The sequence below is a fragment of the Tenrec ecaudatus genome, chromosome 7, assembly GCF_050624435.1.
Source record: "Tenrec ecaudatus isolate mTenEca1 chromosome 7, mTenEca1.hap1, whole genome shotgun sequence".
Classification (NCBI taxonomy): Eukaryota; Metazoa; Chordata; class Mammalia; order Afrosoricida; family Tenrecidae; genus Tenrec; species Tenrec ecaudatus.
Genome location: NC_134536.1, coordinates 13,800,039 through 13,821,337, shown reverse-complemented (window position 1 = coordinate 13,821,337; position 21,299 = coordinate 13,800,039). Strand labels below are relative to the sequence as shown.

Sequence of the window (21,299 nt, the reverse complement as noted above, 5' to 3'; positions counted from 1 at the left end):
CTGGACCTCCACTGACAAGCGGAAACCTCTGCTAATTGCATCTTGATGTGTCAGACCGAGGAAATGACAAATAGAGTCCTTCAAAAAGCTGGGGATTGTGCCATTCCCAGCAGGACACCTGTAGACACTGCTCCCCCACCAGCTTGGTAGACCTAACAGAGGAAGGAAAATAAGGAGCCGACCATTCTACTTCTACTCCCCCACCCCTGACTAACAAACACTGTGGAGGGCATTAACGCAAGGACCGCACATACTTGAGGTCCTGTCCAGATTTGGTTGGAAAATTCACAAGCTCCTCAACCCTGGGAATGAGATGGTTGTGACCAGATCCTTACATCCCACTTGGAGAGGGGAGAATCAGACCAGCTATAAGCTGCCTCCCAACCCCCAGTTTGATTGCTTGCAGATTGGACAGTGGGGGGATGTATCCCAAACCCTGAGGTGATGAGCCAGCCTTGCAGGTGAAGAGCCAGAATTGCAGGGGCAGAATTAGCACAGTGCTTGAACATTTCTCTTTGGCCACAGAATCCAAAGCGACATCACCTACTTGCTTGTAAGCCCACATTCAAATAAAATCTGGGCCCTGCTCTGCTATTCAGGGTCACTAAAACATCTTGAGGAGGAGTATGGCTTGTATACCCTCTTCTCTCCCCATCTTGTTGATTATCGATCACTACCTAGCAGGCCCTGGGGACCTGGGACCTAGCCTCGAAAGCAGTGGTTCTCAACCTTCCTAAGGCCGTGACCCTTTCATACAGTTCCTCATGTTGTGATGACTCCCCCAACCATAAAGTTATTTTTGTTACTGTTTCATAACTATAATTTTACTACTGTTATGAATTGGGCGACCCCTGTAAAAGGGTCCTTTGACCCCCCCCCAAAGATTGAGAACTGCTGTTCTGAAGCCATGATTTTGACAGAGGCAATATTTAATTGTTTTTTTGCCTGGGGTAGGCTAGTGCCAAATTGCCTGTCCACTCTTGGAAATCCAGAATCTATAATAAGCGCATGGTGATTGTTCTGTGCCTAGAGACCTACATAAAAAACAACAACATCATATCTTAAAGGCAGCAATAAATCTCTGCAAACATCTGGAAACAAGAGAACACAGCTTAATTAACTGGAATACATACAGCTGTGGACCTGGAGGAGGTCTTGGAATAGGAGAAAAGTCCGTATCCCCTATGAGGGAGCTTAGGGAGTTGAGCTTCAGCTAATTTAAGCAATTTGGAGGAAATGTTTGATAGAGATCCTCAAAAGACATGAGAGAACACACAGACATTCAGGAAGGCTCTACAAGTTTTGTTGGAAGAATGACAAAACACAGGCATCTCTCAGGGTCCGTGGCAGAGTCCAAGAAGGAATGTGAAGGAGCAGAGGGAGGAGCTTCCCAATTTCTCCAGGTTAGGAGGGCCACTCCCCACCCCCATAGGAAGTATCATCAGGTTGTGACCTGACTGATAGGTTGGATTTCACTCTTACACGTTTATACAATTTCAAGTTGACATAAAATCACCTAACTACCACAGACCACCCCTTGTAATGTGACAGCCTTCCACAACTCTTTAACCATATATAATCTTTAAGTTAAAACAATAATAAAATTATGTTTGTGCCTCACAGTATAAAATTAAAAGATGTAATACTGAAAATGCACCAGGCACATTTAACAAAATAAAAATATTCTAATGCTTAACAATTATAGTTTTGTGGATGCCTAAATCTTCATCCTATAATCCTATCAATATCATCCCCCACCTATGAAAGATTATAACCCAGTTACATTATGTCTTTATTTCTCCCCATTTTTGATATCTAATTTCCAAACTACCCATTTCTATGAACACAGTGCTCTAAGGAGAAAGACATACTTTGCAGTGAAGAATCATTATTCCAATTGAAACCTTGCATGTCTGCATCCAAAAGCAACGTTAAACTAGGGAAAACCATCCATCAAATCATCAGGCAATGTGCGCCAGTTCATAGGCACAAAAATGTTATCTTCATCTGGTTGGGTTCTTTTTTTTTAATCATTTCATTGGGGACTCATACAATTCTTATTACATTCCATACATACATCCATTGTGTCAAGCACATATGTGCATTTGTTGCCATCATCATTCTCAAAACATTTGCCTTCTACTTGAGCCCTTAATATCGGCTCCTCATTTTCCCTCTCCCTCCCCACACCCCCTCCCTCATGAACCCTTCGTAATTCAGAAATTATTATTATTTTGTCATATGTTACACTGTCTGATGTCTCTTCCTGCTCTCTTCTCTGATGTCCATCCCCCAGGGAGGAAGCTATACATAGATTCTTATCATTGGTTCCCCCTTTCCACCCCACATTCCCTCCATCCTTCAGGCATTGCCACTCTCATCACTGGCCCTGAAGGAGTCATCTGTCCTGGATTCCCTGTGTTTCCAGTTGCTATCTGTATCAATGTACATCCTCTGGTCTAGCCAGATTTGTAAAGGTGGAATTGGGATCATGATAGGCCACACATCTTTTTTTTAAAGGAAAATGGTTGGGTTCTTGTCAACTCAATCCTAACCATTCCAAACTAGGTCAAAGGGTACCACTGTAGCAAGCCTGTGTGTTCCCCAGATGACTCCTTGTACTTCAAATAAGTAGCTCTTCACAATTTATCAACCTTAGCCCACTTGGGCTAGGCCATGCCATAGGCTCAGGTTCCACACAACCGTTTAAACTTCATACTAGCCATCCTATTTTTGTCTGTCCTCCAATCCCTGTGAACCTGGTCCATAGGTGTCAGTGGCAAGAATTGGCCTCTCTCTCCATGGTTGCATTTTCCTCACTTCTACTCAACAAGTGGGGCCAGGTGGTCACTGCGGAAGCATTTCAGGCTAACCACAGGCTCCCTTTAACTTTCAATCCTAGAGGGGTGAGTTCTCTTATAGGTTCAGACATTCCCAGCTTAGGCACAAACCACTTGCTCAAAATTCAAAAAGTCAAAGTATACTTTTTTTGTCGATCAGCCTAGACCTCTGGTGGAGTCTTTTCAAATGCAAATGTACTGCGCACTCAAAGGAACTGGGAGGGGTTTACCTTTCATAAGCCTTCTTTGCAGGCAATTTCTACACCTTTAACAGATTCAATTCAAAGGTTGACTGCAATTAGCTTATAAACCCTCTAATCATACTGCCCAACAACCATTCCTCCCACTCGTTATATCGATAACAGTAGGTAGAAGAAAGCAATATAATCCTAGTTCAACTAGATCCCTAAAACAATTCTCAAAATAGTCAAATTCTGTCTTTTCTTATCTAAATTATCCCATTCATATATGCGATATGACCTTAGATGCCTGGCTGGAGCAAGCCAAGGATATGGCTTCTGTCAGCTGCACAGCTTTTACCTCAAAGAAGTTCAAAAGATGGTTTAGCTTTCTGAGCTGAAATTAATATCCATTAAATTTATTTGCTCTATTTCAGTTTGGAATAAGCAACATCGACTTCTAAGACTCGAAAGTTCCACTCTCCCTGTTCTTTCCAGATAACAACTAAGTAAATCATAGGGTTTTATCTGACCTCTGGCTATCCAAAGACTAAAAATCCAATTTCATATAACCGCCATGAGACAGAAGCCAAACAAGCCTCCACCCTCCATCTTTATGGTTTGTTTCTCTAGCACTCCACTCCTGGGGTACCATAATGTGTTAGGCCAGGCTGACTAGAGAAACAAATCCAGTGATATCCAGTGGTGTAAATACCAAGGAGACATCCCAGCCCAGTCTAACTGTTGTCTGTAAGTCCCTCTTCAGATTCACATAACCTCATTCAATGATGCAGGAAGCTCAAAGGCAGTAGATATAGAACTGGGGGACCCAAGTTCTGTGGAAACATGCCAGGAGACTAGTGTCTCTCAGGTCAGTGGGAGAGTTCCAGCAAGCAGGAAGGGGAAGAGACAGAGAGAGAGGGAGGTTTTCAGTGTTCCTTGGTTATAAGAAGGTCACAACTACAAAGAGGCATCAAGGTTGTGACCTGGTTGACAGGTTGAATTCCTCCCCCTACACTTTTATGCAACTTCAAATTCACATAAAATCATGTAACCCCCACAATGCACCAAATGACAGACCTTCAAAATAATTAATCAAATTATCATAGAAATAAAGAGACATATTGTAATACAATAATACCAGAAGACCTTAACACATCATTTTTGAGTAAATATCAATCAACTAAAAAGAAAATTTAAAAAGATACAGAAGATATAAGCAACACAATTAATCAACTTGGTCTCTTACCCATATACAGAACACTTCACACAATGAAAACACAGTACATTTTTTTCCAATGTGCATAGTACCTACTCCAAAATAGATCACATTTTAGGTTATAAAGCAAATACCAATACATTCAGAAATATCAATCTATGACAAGCCACGTTTCCAGATCACCAAGCTTTATAAATAGAAACCAATCATAGAGCAATTAACAACCAAAGGTCATGTACATGGAAATCGAACAACACTACTTAAAAGTTTCCAGGTAGTTGAAGAAATAAAGAACAAAATAAAAAATTTCCTTGAAACAAATGAGACTAAGACAACATACCAAAATACCTGCAACACAGCAAAAGCAGTTAAAGAGGTCATTGATAGCAGTAAGTACACACATCAAGGAAGAAAGAATTCATATACACAATTTAGCACATCAACTACAACAATTGGAACAGGAGCAGAAAAAAATGAAAACAAACCTTGGCCGCTAGAAGAAAAGAAATAATAAAGAGGAGATCAGAAATGAATGAATTAGAAGATTAAAAACTATACAAAAATCAACGAGATGAAGAGTTGATTCTTTGAAAAGATTAACAAAATTGATAAACCACAGGCAAGCTTAATAAATGAAAATGAGAAAAGGCAAATGTTATAACTAAGAAATGAAATGGGTGATATCACAACAGAACCAACCGAGATTTGAAAAAAATCACAGTTTTATGAAAAGTTGAATTCCATCAAACTGGAAAGTATAGAAGAAATAAACAATTTTCCAGAAATTCACTTATTACCAAAATTAACAGACCAATGCAGAAAATCTCAACAAACCAATAAAACAAAAAGAACTAGAACAGGTCTTTAAAAAACTCCCAAAATCAAAATGCCTAAGAAAGAAGATAGAATTCTACCAAAGAATTCTACCAAGCTTTTAAAGGGTTAACACCAGTCCTAAATGAACCAATGCACAAACTAGAAAAGAAGAATATGCTACCAAACTTATTTTATGAATAAAGTATCACCTTGGGGTGGCAGGTCTGGGGAAGGGGCGGCAGGCGCCATGTCGGGCCGCGAAGGTGGCAAGAAGCCCCTGAAACAGCCCAAGAAGCAGAACAAGGAGATGGACGAGGAAGAGAAGGCTTTCAAGCAGAAACAGAAGGAAGAACAAAAGAAACTGGAGGAGCTAAAGGCGAAGGCTGCGGGGAAGGGGCCCCTGGCCACAGGTGGAATGAAGAAATCTGGCAAAAAGTGAACTGTTCTTGGTGGCTGAGGCAATGATGGCCCTTGATTCCGTTCCTGTGTAGACATCTGGATTCCCTACTAGAACTTTTGTTGCCACTTATAGTTAGAATGAAGTGTTGTCTTGGAGCCTGCTGTACATTTAAGAATAAACTTTTCTAAAAAAGAAGAAAAATCATACAATGTTCAGTTCTTCTCACTCAGCCATTTCTGTCTTAGCTGTGAGGTCAGAGTGAACCCAGTCCAGAACCTGCCAGAGCTGCTCAGTCTTTGTGATGCCCAGAATTCTGTACCACCTGGAATTAAAGCAACTCGTTTGAAAAAAAAAACAAAGTATCACCTTGATGTCTAACCCAGGAAAATTCATCACCAGAATTCAAAATTATAGACCAATATCCACAATGACCATAGATGCCAAAAGTTTCAACAAAATTCTAGCTAACAGAATTCATAAAAGCATTAAAAAATTTAGCATGATCATGTGGAATTCATACCAGTTATGCAAGATTGGTTTAATATTAAAAAATGTAATCCACCACATTAACAAATCAAAGGAAATAACCATATGATTACATGATTTGGTGCAGAAAAGACATTTGATAAAATTCAACATTCATTCTTGCTAACGGCATTCAATTAAATAAGGGTGGAAGAGAAATTTCTCAACATAATAAAGACCATGAACGTGAAACAAACAGCTAGTATCTCAATTAATGAAGAGAAATTGAAAACACTCCCCTTCAAATGGGAACCACGAAGTTGCCCTTTATCACTACTCTTTTTAAATTTGGCAATATAGCAGGACATAAAATCAGCATGCATAAATCAGTTAGATTCTTTTATATTAAAGAAGATGGCACACAAAAGGAAATTAAAAGAATAATGCTATCCATAAAAAACAATTTAAAGGTAAAATATCTAAGAATAAATTTTACCAGAGAAACTAAAATCTTATACGAAGATTAATTATAAAATACTGCTATAAGAAACCAAAAGAAATTTACACAAATGGAGGGGTGTCCCATGCTCCTGGACAGGAAGACTAAATATATAATGAAAATGTCAGTATTACCAAAAACACTTTATAAATTCAATTCAATTCCTATCCAAATCTCAAAACAATTCTTCAAAGAAGTGGAAAAACTAATCAATAACTTTATATGAAATGGAAAGAAATCCAGGAAAAATAAAACATTATTATAAACAAAACAAAATTGAAGGCCTTTCATTTCTAGATTTCAAAGCCTATGATATATTAGACATGTACACCGATGGATTCAAATAGAGAATGCAAAAATAAACCAAGTACCCAAAAGCACCTTATCTCTGTTGAAGGACTAAAGCACTTTAAATGAGAAAGAGATAGACTTCAAAAAATGTTGCTGGAATAGTTGGATTTCCACTTGAAAAAGAATGAAACAGGACCCATACCTCAAATTATGTACAAAAACAAACTCAAAACTGAACTAAGGAGTCAAATATAAACCCTAGAATCAAACATAAAGTCCCTCAATGAAAACATAAAGACAAGTTTAAGGGTCCTAATACAAGGCATACATACATTACCAACTGTAAGAAAAATACCCACTCTATTTGAAGACAAAAAGAGTAATGGGACCTTCTAAAAACACATTTGTGCACATCAAATGACTTTATCAAAGAGTAAAAAGAAACCCCACAGGTTGTGGGAAATGTTTAGCAATGGTATCTCAGATAAAGGCTAATTTCAAACATCAATAGAAAACTGCAACATCTTAATAAAGAAAAATACAAATAACCCAATCACAAATGAGAGGATTCTGACTCATTATGACCCACTGGACAGACTAGACCTACCCCATAGGGCTAACAAGATTAAAGTCTTTATGGAAACAAATTGCCCCATCTTTGTCCCTCAGAATGGCTGGAGGATTTGAATTCTAGCCTTTCTGTTCACAGTCCACAGCTCTTAAAGACTACTATGTGGATTTGATGTGAGTGTAAGATGGGATTGCTCATGCAAAGTGCATAACATAAGCCACGCGCCTGTAATTAATAGGAAAGGAGTCCTTGTAGCATAGTGGTTCTGCTTTGGGCTGTGGTCTTAAAGGTCAGCAGTTGGAAACCACCAGCTGCTCTTCTGAGAAAAAATGGGGTTTCTCCCCCCATAAAGAGTCACCATCTCAGAAACGCACAGGGGCAACTTTTACCCTGTCCTGTAGTGTGACTGTGAGTCAACATAGACTCGATGGCAGTGAGTTTGGTTTTGGAAATACACTTCAAAGAGAGACTTCACTATGTGAATCATTACCTTTTCCTTCTTCCAAGAAGCTGAATTATATCTCTGATAAAGACAATCTAAAAGGAATGGAGAATAATAGAGCCAAAGAGATCATCTAGCTCCGGGTTTCTCAACCTTGACCCCATGGACATTTCAGTGGGCAATTATTTGGCGTGAGGGATGTGCTGTGCATTGTAGGGGGCTTAGCAGTATCCCTGGCCTCTGTAGCAACTGCTTCTCCCAGTTGTCATAGCCAAAAATATCTCCAGACATTCCCAAAGCTCCCCTGGGAATAAAGGTCACTCATGGTTGGTTGAGAACCATTGATTTAACCCAACAATCTTATTTTCTAGGTAAAGAAACATTAAGGCCAAAACAAATTGTGATGTCTTAAAAGATGTGAAGTTTGCATTTGGAATTAGATCCCAGATGCCCTGACTTCAGTCTGATCTGCCACTGAAACATCACACTGATTTCTCAAGAGAAAGCTTACTTCCACGCCACTAACCAGTTGCATGGAAGAAGGCTCGATATTAATGAGTGCGAAGGGAGAAGACATTTTCTTTTCATGCTTCTCTTTGATAGAAAATGATCTTAGTCTGAAACTTTAGTTAACAAGTATTGAAAAACCAATAAAGATGGCAATTTTGTTAGGGAATAATAGGATGTTCCTAATTAGGTCAAATCTACTGGCCCATCTGAAAAGAGACAGAGAGTGAGATTAATGATGCAAAAATCATAAGCTCTGAAGCAAGAAAACTAATAAAAATAATAAATGATTTCTTCCAAAAGGGTGGGGGGAAGAGGGTGAGAAATAGAGTCCCAATTTTACTAGGATCGTTGTAGCTATAAACATACATAGAATACTGGGCATTGTGCTGAATTCTCAGAACCTAGATCAAATTATTCAAGTCTATGAAGCACTTTATAGGAGGGTAACTGATTTCTGTAAGAATTGGATATAGCAGAATATATTTCATTTACATAGAAAATTACTGAACAGGCAATCAGGGAACCCCGTTGTAATAGCAAAACGTTGACAAATTCTCTTTAATTTCTGTAATGCTCTACCGGGCTGAATTGTGCTCTGGAGATAATGGCATCAGAAGTAGGTTTATAAACTTCGAACAGCTTCTAATATTAAGAGTCTTGGAGAACTGAAGCACACTAAATATGTTAAATGATAGGATAAGGAACTAAACACAGTAGAAAAGTCAGCCACCCTAAAAATGGACTCATTTCTAGAGAACAAATTTCATCTCAAACTTCATTTACACAAACATAGACTGCAAGTGATAAAAGAAAAAAGATACAGAGATTTTTATTTTATGGATCAACAACATAAGTCTAGGGTCTCATCAAAGAGAGGCTAACATCATTTCTGGTAGCGAGCACATTCACATAATAAGTGAAGGGAGATGGTGTAAGGGGTTAAAATTGGCAAATCCTATTCAAATAACAAATGGTTAGAAAAAAACTACGCATGTTTAATTTAAGACATTTTTTGAGAATAAATGGCAACATTCCTTACTTCTAGGTTTTAACCAAAATCCTAAAATTATTTTTAAACTCTTATCCTCCCTCACTCTAAAGATAGGCTCTAAATATTTAGGTAGTAAGATAAGATATTCAAGCTTCCAATCTCTCAAAATACAGCAGATTGTGTTCTGTTTGCGTTTCAACTACCGTTTCACTTTGTTTTTAAGTTTGCATCTGTCTGATTTCAGTCATAAGAAAAAAGGTTAAGTCACTTGGGAATAGATTTTCATGAATTCTAACTACACACCGCTAAGAATAAGCTCATAAATGACACATCTCTTTGTTCTGAATGGAACCTCTTGGCAGAAAATAGATAGCTATTAAAAGCCAACCATGAGAAGCGTACCAAAGACAAAAAATTGCCACATTTTCTTGTGAAAGAGCCCAAGCTGGAAGCCAAGGAGCCGGGTTCTGCTGCCAGCTCCACTGGTAGCCACCTGGGTGAGCCTGACTTCCTATCCCAGTGGCTGCTCTCAGGGATCACGTCACAAACAGGAGTTCCCCGACCTCTTTTGACGGCTAAAGACAGGATTGATTTCTAGGTTAGACTGGTCATCCCATTCCAGATTCTGGGGTCCAGTTTCTAATTGGCAACATGAGTAACCACGAAAGCTTCTTTTAATGAGAGAAGTGATGTATTTGATGAAGAGGGGGAAAAAAAAGTCTGTGTTACAAACCTTCTGACCTGCTGGATTATCTCATCCTTTCTGGAATGACCTCTGTCCCCATGCCTCATCTGTAAGAACAGTGCTAACTATCCTCATAATTGCTGGGTCGATTCTAACTCATTATGACCCCGTCAGACAGACTAGGACTCACCCGTGGGGCTGACTTTTCTGACGCTGGAACCCACTTGTTGGGCTCTAGATTTCAATGTGCCTATTTCAGGTCATGGAGCCCAGACAGAGGCATGAGTTCTCAAATGCTAAATAAAATACACGGAGATCAATGCCCATGAGTCATCAACCTCCCCGGCTTTATACATGGTCTTGTTTTTATAGGTTATGTAAGGAATGCTCTTTTTCAGACTGTTACTGTCTGAAACTCGGATCAGCTTCAAAGGAAGCTAAGCCTGCTATTGCCTTACAATGGAAACTTGGGAATCAAAAACAAGACCGAGAGAATTGAAGCGGAAGGCCACGCTGTACAACAGGAATGTGGCTTGCTTGGGTTGCCTTATGCTACAAGCAGACCAGACTGGAGAGGAGCAGTATGTGTCTGCAAGAGTGATAAGACAGAAGGAAAGGGGATGTGCTAGACTGGGTGGACTACAGAAACAAATCCAGGGAGACTCATCTGTGTACAAGGAAGAGGCTTATAGACAAGAGCAGTTGTATATTGAGAAAACATCCCAGCCCAGTCCAGTCCAAGCCCATAAGCCCAATATTAGTCCATATGTCCGATACCAGTATATAATAAAGTCCTCCTCAGACTCATGAAACACATGCAATGACACTGAGTGCAGGACTATCACAGGCCAATGGTTAGAAAGTCTTCGGATTCTGTGGCATTATAAACATCTCAGCGCTGGCAGGGGTCTTCAGCTGGCTCCTCCCATTTCCAGGGCTGCATGTGGCTTCTCCTCAGGGATGTCCCACAGGAAGTAAGCAGAGAGAAAAAATTTTCTTCTGCCTCCAAGGAGGAAAAACAAGATTTCCCAGAATTCTCAGGAGAAAGTCATGCCCACACAGAGGCCTCATCGGCTATCACCTGATTGACAGACTAGACTCCACCCCTTTACTCTTAATCCTCTCAAGTCCCAAATTGACACCAGATTATGTAAATACCATAGGGCACCTGAAGGTCCTGAGATACAAGAAGGTCCTCCCTAATCTGGCTTTCTTTCCTATCCAGGGGTAGCAGCCACAGTGACCTGCTTATTCTCAAGGACGAATGACAAATAGTAAGCCAGCTTTTCTCAACCAACACACTTGGGCAAGCCACTTCACCTTGTTAGGACCACTATTACCTTCCGTGGATTAAGGATATTATATTGTAAAGCGCAGCTCTTAAATCCCCTCTGACTCCAAAACAGTTAGAAATAGACATTAACTGTTGGACTGATAGAGATTAAGCAAGAATTTGTTGGCTGGTAGTGCTGGACAAAGTGTAGTTTCAGCCCCCAAACTGTAGGAAATATGCATTCACTGTTGTATATGTAGAGATTAAAGTGCCTAAAATTAGCTTCAAATTGAGCTCTTCAAACTTTATTTTAGGAACTCGGCCACAATATAGCTAAAGAGGATTTATTTGGGCATTGACTTCCTGAAAAAATAATAGCTTGAGAAACTGTTGAAATCACTGGAAAAGTCAAATATTGTGTCTATGTCAGGCTCCTGAAATGGGTAACTGCGCCGTGACTGTTGTCAAGAAAGAAAGTTCGTTTGGAGAAAATGGCAGAGAGTTACAAGACTGAAAAAGAGATGTTGAAGCAAGCAGAATGGCTTTCCACAACCTTCTGGTGACAGAAACGGACAGTGTTGCTCAGTGGATCAAAGGCAGAGATTATTGCCGTGGAAAACACTGTGAGCAGCAGGAGCATCCATGTGGCACCACTTCTTCCCTTGTTCCAATGCCCTATGGCCTAGCACAAGGAGCCCCAAATGTTACTGCACAGACATGGGTTTGGACCACAGCTGAAGAACACGGGGCTAAGGATTCATCACCTTTTTTACCAGACAACAAACAAGCCAGCATCCTTTCCCTAATAAAAAGCTGTCACAGAACGGTTAATCTGTGGTTCTTGTAGAGTTGGACAATAGACATCCTTATTTAACTTTATGACTAGCAACGGAATCATTTCAGGACTAGAATACAGTTTGGTCTTGTAATTTGGAAATGTCAGCAAATATATTCAGATATGCTTAAGCATACAATGGGTAGCCTGTCGCAGTAATTCATCCCCACTCCTAATAATTCACCTCTTACCGCTACATAATTAGCTAGATTCACATTTTCATGTGATTATGCTATCAGCAACTTGGACAAGAGCTAGAGCTAAAGAGCTAAGACTTGACTAAGGCTATTATCAATAGCCTTCACCAATTTGCAGGATGAAATCCGTCTGAAGTACTAACCACAGTGGGGAACTTCAGGATCCCTGAGTAAACTGATTAAGATCTGTGTTGTTGCTGTAGTTGATGTGTACCACTGATTCAATTATAACTCATAATACCTTACAGGGCAGGGTAGAACTGGCTCAGAGGGGGTTTTTTTTTTTCAGGCTATTATATTTACAGGAACAAATCACCAGGTAAATTCAAACGGCACACACTTACTCAATGGATCAAAGGAAGAGTTTATTGTCTGTAGAATGGTTAACACCTTCAACTACTGTGTAACCAGGGATTCTCAGAGAGGATTCCACTCACATACTGCCATTGAGTCCATTACCTACTGTTACGTCTCTGTCAGTTTGTTGAACTGTGGTAATTTATGTGCTGTTGTGATCCTAGGAGCTGCAGTCACTGGTTTTTCAAGTGCCAGCAGGGTCACCCAGAGTGAACAGCTTTCACCAGAGCCCCCAGACTAAGAACAGACCATGATGCATCGCATCAAAACAGCTTCAGACAATGAAAGCCTAATAAATAGAAGAACTTTTTCAGAGCTAGTGCCAGGTAACAAGCCCCTCAGGTAATACTGCATTCAGAATATGACTGAAGAAGAGATGCTTTCTCAAAGTAAAGTTGAGCAAAATGACGTGAACGAAATAAAGCCTGTGAGAGTACCGCCTTTAGGACCGCCCTTTGCTGATGGGGCAGGAATCAGACTAAGAAGGAACAGCTGCAAAATCTACTAATAGTCAACATTTGGAAGGTACAAATATGAATCGAGAATAATTGGAAGACTTCTAAAATGAAATGGAATGCAGAATGACTGATATCCTGGGTGTGAGTGACTTGAATTGGACCGGGGTTGGCCATTTTGAATCAGAACACCAGATGACTTTCTGTGCCGGGAGTGACACCATCGAGAGGAATGGCATCACACCCATCACCAAAAAGAGCGCTTCAGATCTTTCTTGAAGTGCACTGCTGTGTGAGAGGATTATATCTTATTTGCCTTCAAGGAAATCCGATCAATACAACTATTATTCAAATTTACACATGAGCCATTTAAAACTAGTGATGAAGAAATTGAAGAATTCTACCAACATCTTCATTCTAAAATTACCCAAACATGCAATCACGATGCAGTGATAATGATTGGCAATTGGAATGCAAACATTGGAAGTGGAAAGGAAGGAACAGTAATTGGAAAATATGGTCCTGGTGACAGAAATGAAGATGGAGATCAAATGAGAGAATTTTGCAAGACCAACAAATTCTTCACTACAAATACTTTGTCAACAATGCCTAAAAGCAACTATACAGCAGGACATTTCCCAATGTAATAGACAGAAATAAAACATTTTTGGGAAGAGATGGTGAACTTCAATATCAGCAGCTAAAATGAGGGCAAGACTTCACTGTGGAACAGACCACCAATTGCTCATATGTAAGTTCAAAATGAAGCTGAAGAAAATTAAAACAAGCCTACAAGAGCCAAAAATATGACCTCGAGTCAATTTCACCTGAATTTCTAGACCACCTAAGAACAGATTTGCTACATCACACACTAATGACAGAGGGCCCGGTGCTTTATGGGAGGATATCAAGAACCTCATTCATGAAGATTGCAAATGGTCATTAAAAAGTCAGGTAAGAATTAAAGATCAGCATGGATGACAGAACAGATTCAAACGTGCTTTTAATTGTAGAGTACAAAGACAAATAGAAGAATGACAAAATCAACGTAAAATTTCAAAGAGTAGCTCAAGAAGACAACATAAAATATTATAGTGAAATGTGCAAAGACACTTAGAGTTAGAAACTAAAAAAGGGAGAAAATGCTCAGCATGTCTTACGTGGAAAGAACTAAAGAAAAATTTAAGCTGTAATTCAAGTTGTAATATTTTAAGAGTCTATGTATTAGTAAAAGATGCAGGAAGCATCAAATGAAGACAGGCCCATACCCAAAATGAATCACACTAGTGGAAAGTAAATTCTGAATTCTAAAATGACACTATTTTCTCAGATTGCTAAATCAAGCTTACTGCTTTTTAAAAAGATAAAAAGCATACACAGTCACCGTAACAAAAAGACGAGCTATAGTCAAAATACAACCATTGAAGGAGGTGGCATATGAGCCAGAGCCAGTAGTGCCTAAGGGAGAAGTTCAAGCAGCACTGAAAGTATGAGCCAAACAAGGCTCCAGGAATTGATGGGATACCAGCTGGACTGTTCCGAGAAGCTGATGAAGCCCTAGAAGCACTTACACATCAATGCCAGGAAGTGTGGACAACAGCTCCTTGGCCAGCTGATTATAAGAGATCCATATTTTTAACCTTTGCAATCCCAACAGAATGGTCAAATTGTAGCATAATATCATTAACGCCACATGCAAACAACACTTTGCTGAAAATCATCCAACAATGGTTGCAATAGTACATTCACAGGGAACTCCTAGAGTCCGACTGGATTCAGAAGCAGACATGGAACAAGGAATAGCATTACTATCAGATGGTTCTTGGGAATTCCAGAAAGATGATTACTTGGTTTCTTTGTTTGTTTGCTTGTTTGAACTTGTGTTTTATTAATTATGCCAAGGCATTCGACTGCGTGGATCATAACAAACTATCACACTTAATTTCAGCCCCAATCCAAGAACGGTTAGTTATTATGACATGACCCTACTCAATACCTGTCGTAATGCAGAGGTCACTGAAGATACGGGTACTACAGCAAAGTGTGGTGAAGAACCCAGATGGTGCTTGGCATTCAGAAAGAATAGCATCTGAGGTCTCAAAGGCCTGTCTCAAAACAAGCAGCTATCGAAGTGAGGCGCCGACTAAGCCCACAAGGAAGAACACACGTGCCTGTGTAATCCAAGGATTGTAAATAATAAAATCCAAATCCGAGGGAGAGAATGGTAGGAGATGTAAATTATGAACACGTGCTTTGCAGAAGGCTATGGATGACGGTGCAAGCTCAAAATCCATTGGCAGGGTCCCCACGTGGACTCTGCTGTAAAGAATCCAATCTGAGTGCAGTCCGTGTGAATGCCCTTGCTATCCGAGAGCAATGGAAAGTGCATTACGGCAAATATAGCTTGGTAAAAATGTAATATCTTATCATTGGAGTTCCATTTTGGCCCATTTTAAAGTTGTTTCAGATTTGAATGTTTGTTGCTTTCCTTTCAATCGAAGCTTTTCTCTGCTTTATATAGTTATTGTTTTTGTTTGTTCACTTCCTGTTGGTGTTTTCTATGATTTTCTGTATTTGGAATCTAGTATAAGTAAATCTCTAAAGGCAGTAACTGGATCAATCATGACCAAGGGTCATGGCAGGAGAGGTTGGGGAAAATGGGTACCTAACAGCAAGTACAAGAAGAAAATGTTCTGAAACTGATTACACAACTCTTCTTAATAGGACTAAATGATTAAACTGTATGATGCGTGAAGTAAATGCCAATAAAACAGGTTTGAAAAACAGTTCAGTTATGAATCGCTGGAATATAAGAAGAGCGGGAAAGACCGGGTTGGGGTTGTAATGCATTCTCCCAAGGAGGCATCAATTATACGGCTATCATAACGAATACAATTCTTCCCTGGGAATGTACAAACATGCAAGAGCACATCCATAATATGCTCAAGAGGGTACTGTCTTGAGCAAAAACTCTATGGCATGCTGGTGATCGTTTACATGACCCTCGGTGGCGTGCTGGTGATCGTTTACGTGAGGATCGTTACATGCAGTTCTGACACATGGAGGATGCTCAATTAACCTATGCTGCAGAGAATCACAAATGTTCTTTTTCTCTTTTCAGCTAGAAAATCTGGACGTGGAAACTGCTCCATTGCCGTAACTGGGTCTCAAGCCACTCAGACCATCGTCCAATTTAGACAACATCATCGATGTGAAGCAGGCTGCTGTGACAATATGTGGGCGGCTCTAGATTCAGAGGCAAGTGCCTGCTTCTGAGTCATCAAACTCTCCTCTCTCGCAGCTCAGTTCTGCACATTAAAGGGGCAGCCAAGCTCTCCGGAGCACTCAGCAGGAAAGGACTGCAGCACATCCACTAATGAGAACAGCCGTGTACATAATAGCAAGGAAGACGCCCAATGCGACCCAAACACACTGTGGTATGTGAATGGAGGTCATCCTAGAAGATGGCCCTCTGTGTGTGATATTTTGTGTCCGTGTGAACGTGTCTGGCCTCGACAAAGAACCGGTGTCAGCGGTAGAGTCCATCTTCGTAACATAAGTAAATGCTACCTCTGACCACAGGATCTTGTAGAAACTCAAACCGCGGCAGGCTTCTGCGAGGGAGCACGTTTTGATCCAGAACCTTTACCTGTGAAGTTGCATCTGGTTCAGAGAGCATTTGCTCTTCCATCTCTTGGTTTTGTAATTTTCAAAAGAAAAATGAGCATCTCCCTTACGGATCCTTATAATTGCCGAGATGGGCATGAAGTGGCATTTGAAACACAGTAAGGTGTCGACTACCGAAAGTTTAATTCGGGGGCACGGAAAGTAAGAGTCATAATGGGGGAGTTTTCATTTGCAGCCTTTGGTGGTTTGCTGCCAGGTCAAACTGGGCACTCCTACCAGGCCCCTCTAAGCATTCACAAAGATCATTCTAGTGATCCAATGAGCTCCGCGTTCCACCCATGCAGGAAGCCAAGCATTAACATGGACTCTTCATTTCTCTGCATGTGCCCTTTACACATGATTGTCTTCTTTGTAACTCAACTCTGAATATATATATATATCCCATTTGAACCGTGTGATGAAATGACGATATTTCTTGTTGATTGACAGAACAGTTTAAACGTTTAAAAATATACCGATCCAATAAATTTCATCTCAAAACAGAAAGAGTTGAGTGACCAGGTAGAAAACAAAGACTTTGATCTACCTTTTAAGCCTATGTATCTACTGATACCTGAAGTGGTAGCAGTGGCCCCAGAATATTCCCTTGAAGGATGTACTTACCTAATCCAATAACCAATATTATGATCTTTCTCGTCACTGCTAAATGTCAAGGTTCCCTTTGTAAAATGTCACTCTTCTAAGTAGATTCTGTATGACAGTCTTTGTCTTTCGGTTTTTGTTTTTGTGTTTTAACCTGAAATATGATAGACCCTTTTGGCAATCCCCCATTTTATCTGACACACGGAGACAGCCAAGTCATGTGGCCCAGGCCCAAACACTCTCCCCTTTGGAACTTGTCTGCACTGATGAAATGCATCAAGTGCATTGTAGGTATCTATGAAAGACACAAATAGGCATCAAGATGCCAGCATTCCTTATGGGAGTATTCCTGAGTCTATCAACCACCAGCAGACTCCACTCTAAAAGCTTCTTCTTCAATATAACAAGGCACAAGTCAGCAGTGGACATGCAAAAAGGAAACCTTTCTGTAGTGGATTGGAGCAACTGAATTCATCCTTGGTGCCTGCAGTTAATGCAGACTCAACCTAGGCAACCACTGGATAAGAAAAAAAAGTGAAGATAAGTGATTTAATGTTTTCTTCTGAACGTTCAGTCCCATGGGTTGTCTCTTAATAATCTCTGCTTCGCAAATATGATGCTCCTGAATGGGTGTGCATTATGCTTAATTTTTTTTTTACCTTTTCTGACTCAAAAGACTTGAAGTCAGGGCCTTAAAAATATTTAGAACGTCAAATAAATTTGTGTACATAGATATCCTAATGCATTTCCTATGAGAGCTTCCAAAAGTAAAATGGATAATTCAAATAAAACATCATAAAGGAGAGTGTAATATTTGTATGTGAACTACCAGAGAGGAAGATTCTTGCTTTTAATGGACTTTGATAACAAGCATTCCCTCAAAGGCAGTCATAATACTGCTTTCAGCTCAGATGGCTGGTTCTCAACAATCGTTCTTTCTGCCGAGTGACCAGCTCTTAGGATGAATTGTCTAGCTGGCATGTGGCTGAGAGTAGCCGTGTCTGGATGGGGACTGGATTCATCTTTTCCTCCAGTCGTGGATGTGAACAGCACTGTTCCATTTTGCCTTCTAGACATTATACGGGATACGCAAGGATGCAATTAATTTTACAACGAAGTCATTCAAACGGAAATAATAGATACGTGTGTTTTCAATATAAAAAAAATTCTGTATTTAAATGTGAGAACAACCTTCTAATTCCATGATAGTTAACTGCTCTGTTGCCCAGCGCTAACATAAGCTAATGTTTGTGAAATCTGAGGTGAGAAAACGTAGTTTTTTCCCTTTGTTCTACTTTGTTATTTTCCCTTCATTCTTAAGGACAGAATTCCCCCAGGTCTGGCATGCCAGTAACACATTCTGTAACTGTGACGGGAGAGTCTTATTTCCTCATGGAGTCATTTACGGTGGAAAGCCTGGTGTCTGGTGTCCCCACTAGATAGTATCCTTTTCACAGTCAACCGGAGTCGTCACTGTTAATGTTCCCCTGTCTCTTTCTCTCCCTGCCAGTCACTATCAAAAATGTAACAGGAAAGATAAGACTCAACTGAGGCAGGGTGAGATACCACTGACCCAGTTCCAATATCCCACCAGTCGGACCCCAAAGGAGAGCCAATCACACTTCTGTTTTAAATCTTTTGCTGTGATATTCTGCATCCACCTTATCAATTTGATGAGGCTGAGAAAATGAATAGATAAATAATCGTGGAGAAGATAAAAGTTTGAATGTTGAAGTCAGAGAGATCCAAAGACACATTCTGACATTTTCTGGTTTTGAAATTTGGAACACATTAAACGCCTCTTAATTTCAGTTCTCTTCCCCAAATGGTGGATAGTAATAGCCATCTTGCTGGGTTATGGTTGAGAACGAAATGATGGCATATCTACTTATCAAGAGTGTGAACTAGTTCCTTACCCGTGGCTGAAATTACAAATGAAGAATCCCAATGCCAAAAAGACATGAGATTTGCTGGGAATTGCCTTTGGCCATTTTTAGGACAAAACCCTGAGAAACCCCACTTGCCAGGAATCAATTTCCCAGCAAAAGCTCATAGCAGGTCTATGGAGAAGCCAGGGAGGTTTTTGAGAGAGGACCACCTCTAAACACGGCATTCTAGGAGTGCCACCACAACACGCCGAACCAAAGCCAAAAACAAAGTCACTAACACCCCGTCGATTCTCACTCATAGAGACCCTACATGACAGAATAGAACCTCTCCTTTGGGAATCTAACTCTTTGTGGGAGTGGAAAGCCAGCCCCCTCTTGGTCCCAAGGAATGACTGACCTTGTGGTTAGGACCTAGCTGACAGCCACTAGGCCCCCCATGGATCCATCACAAATGAGGCAGAAATGTTAATCTACCCATTGGAAACATTCTTCAACATTCTTCAACAGACAGCTAGCAGTTTCACAACATAACTTCTAAAATACAACTTTGAGTAGGTCAGAGGAGATTCATGTCCTTGGACACGGAGCCTGTGTGTTGAAAATTCATGGCCATGTTCCTTAAGATTTCATTCTTGCAAAAGCTAACCTGAGTTATGTATTCTTGCCTAAAAGATCCAAGCATCTCTGGTGGTGCAGTGGTTATGTGTTTGGCTGCTTGGGAATGATGTCGCAAGTGTGTTTCAGAAAGGTTGGCAGCCCTGGAAAACCTACCGAGGCCATTCGACTGGGTTCTATAGTGCCATATGAGTCTAAATCAACTTGATGGCTGTGGGTTTGCTTTGGGTTTGCAAAGAGAAACACACTTCTGTTCCCAGAGCCATTGCCGCATGGTCATCATGATCCAGGATCCAGGCAAAAGTGGAACTTCAGAGCCATAGACACAAGGCCAATAATACAAATGTAACTAAAGTACAGACTCCCTCTGAAAAAGGCTCTTTCTGACCACTCCTGAGCATGTTCCACAAAGCCTCCAAAGCATTCAAAGCCCTTAAGTCAAGTACATTTCTGTGGTTGGAAGCTGGAAAACAAAAACAAAAAGCAGACATATGAGTAATGCTTGAATTAAATGTTCCGTTCCAAATCCATGGGAGTAAAAAGATGCACGCTGCGCCTCTTCTGGAGTAGAGATAGCCAGCTCAGACAGACATATTCCCGGTTTATTGGCCATTGCCAAGATGAGATGGCCACTGTGGTTTGGTCCTTGCTTTCGTCATGAATGCTGCAGGCATCAATACTCTCCCTGGGGTTTTGGTGAACACTGCGGACATCGACCCAGTGCCTGGTTTGTTTGTTTTTAATCACTCATAGGAGCCCTTTGGAGGGCGCCACAAGTCTTAATTATAAGCATGTAACTGTTGCTGCTGAACCATCCCCATAGAAATATCCACCAAGAGAAAATGTTCTTTTTTGAGAAAGTCTTACTTTCCCTGCAGAAACACACAGACTCTTGCCTAGAGTCTCTACTATACTAGTAAGGTACTTTTCCAATAGCACTGATTTGCAGGATTGCGTTCCAAAGGGATCTAAGAGTTCATAAATACTTTTAAAATATACCATTTGACAATATTCCTGTTCAAAAATAAGTGAAGACTCTGGACTTGAGAAAGTATTCAGAGAAAGATCGATTTTCCAGGGTTCATCCCTTCTCGTGTTTAATACAAATGTAATCATATACTTTTCCCACCCACTTGGCACTTCCTATAAGCTGTTGGTGAGAAGTCCTTTAAAGTCAGCACTAAGTTGAAGGTTTATTTTCTTTGAGCTTTAGGAAGCTGGCAGAGGCATTGCCTCCTCTGTCCTTTGAGAGGGCCAGGTTTGCATTCCACAGGTGACTCAACCTGGAAACTGATGCTCAAAGTCTTACTATCTCCATGTCCTAGACCCCACACCTTGGAAAGAAGGACTTAGAATGTCATGTGGGACAAAGAATGAGCTACTTCTTTCTCTCCTGACCTTCAGAAATTTTAGCAAGTCTTGGATTCTCCCACATCCCAAAGAATTCAGTGTGCTTGAAAATAAAATAGGATTCGATGACAGCAGATTAACACAGTCCTAA

At 40.4% G+C, this 21,299-nt stretch overlaps 1 protein-coding gene across 1 annotated transcript; it reads left to right on the top strand.

Annotated features, from left to right (window-relative positions):
• Positions 1-5,282: 5,282 nt before the first annotated feature.
• LOC142452641 (translation machinery-associated protein 7-like) lies at positions 5,283-5,766 on the top strand. The gene has a single exon (XM_075553880.1). The coding sequence runs from the start codon at positions 5,302-5,304 to the stop codon at positions 5,491-5,493; it is 192 nt and encodes a 63-aa protein (XP_075409995.1). The 5' UTR covers positions 5,283-5,301; the 3' UTR covers positions 5,494-5,766.
• Positions 5,767-21,299: the final 15,533 nt, after the last annotated feature.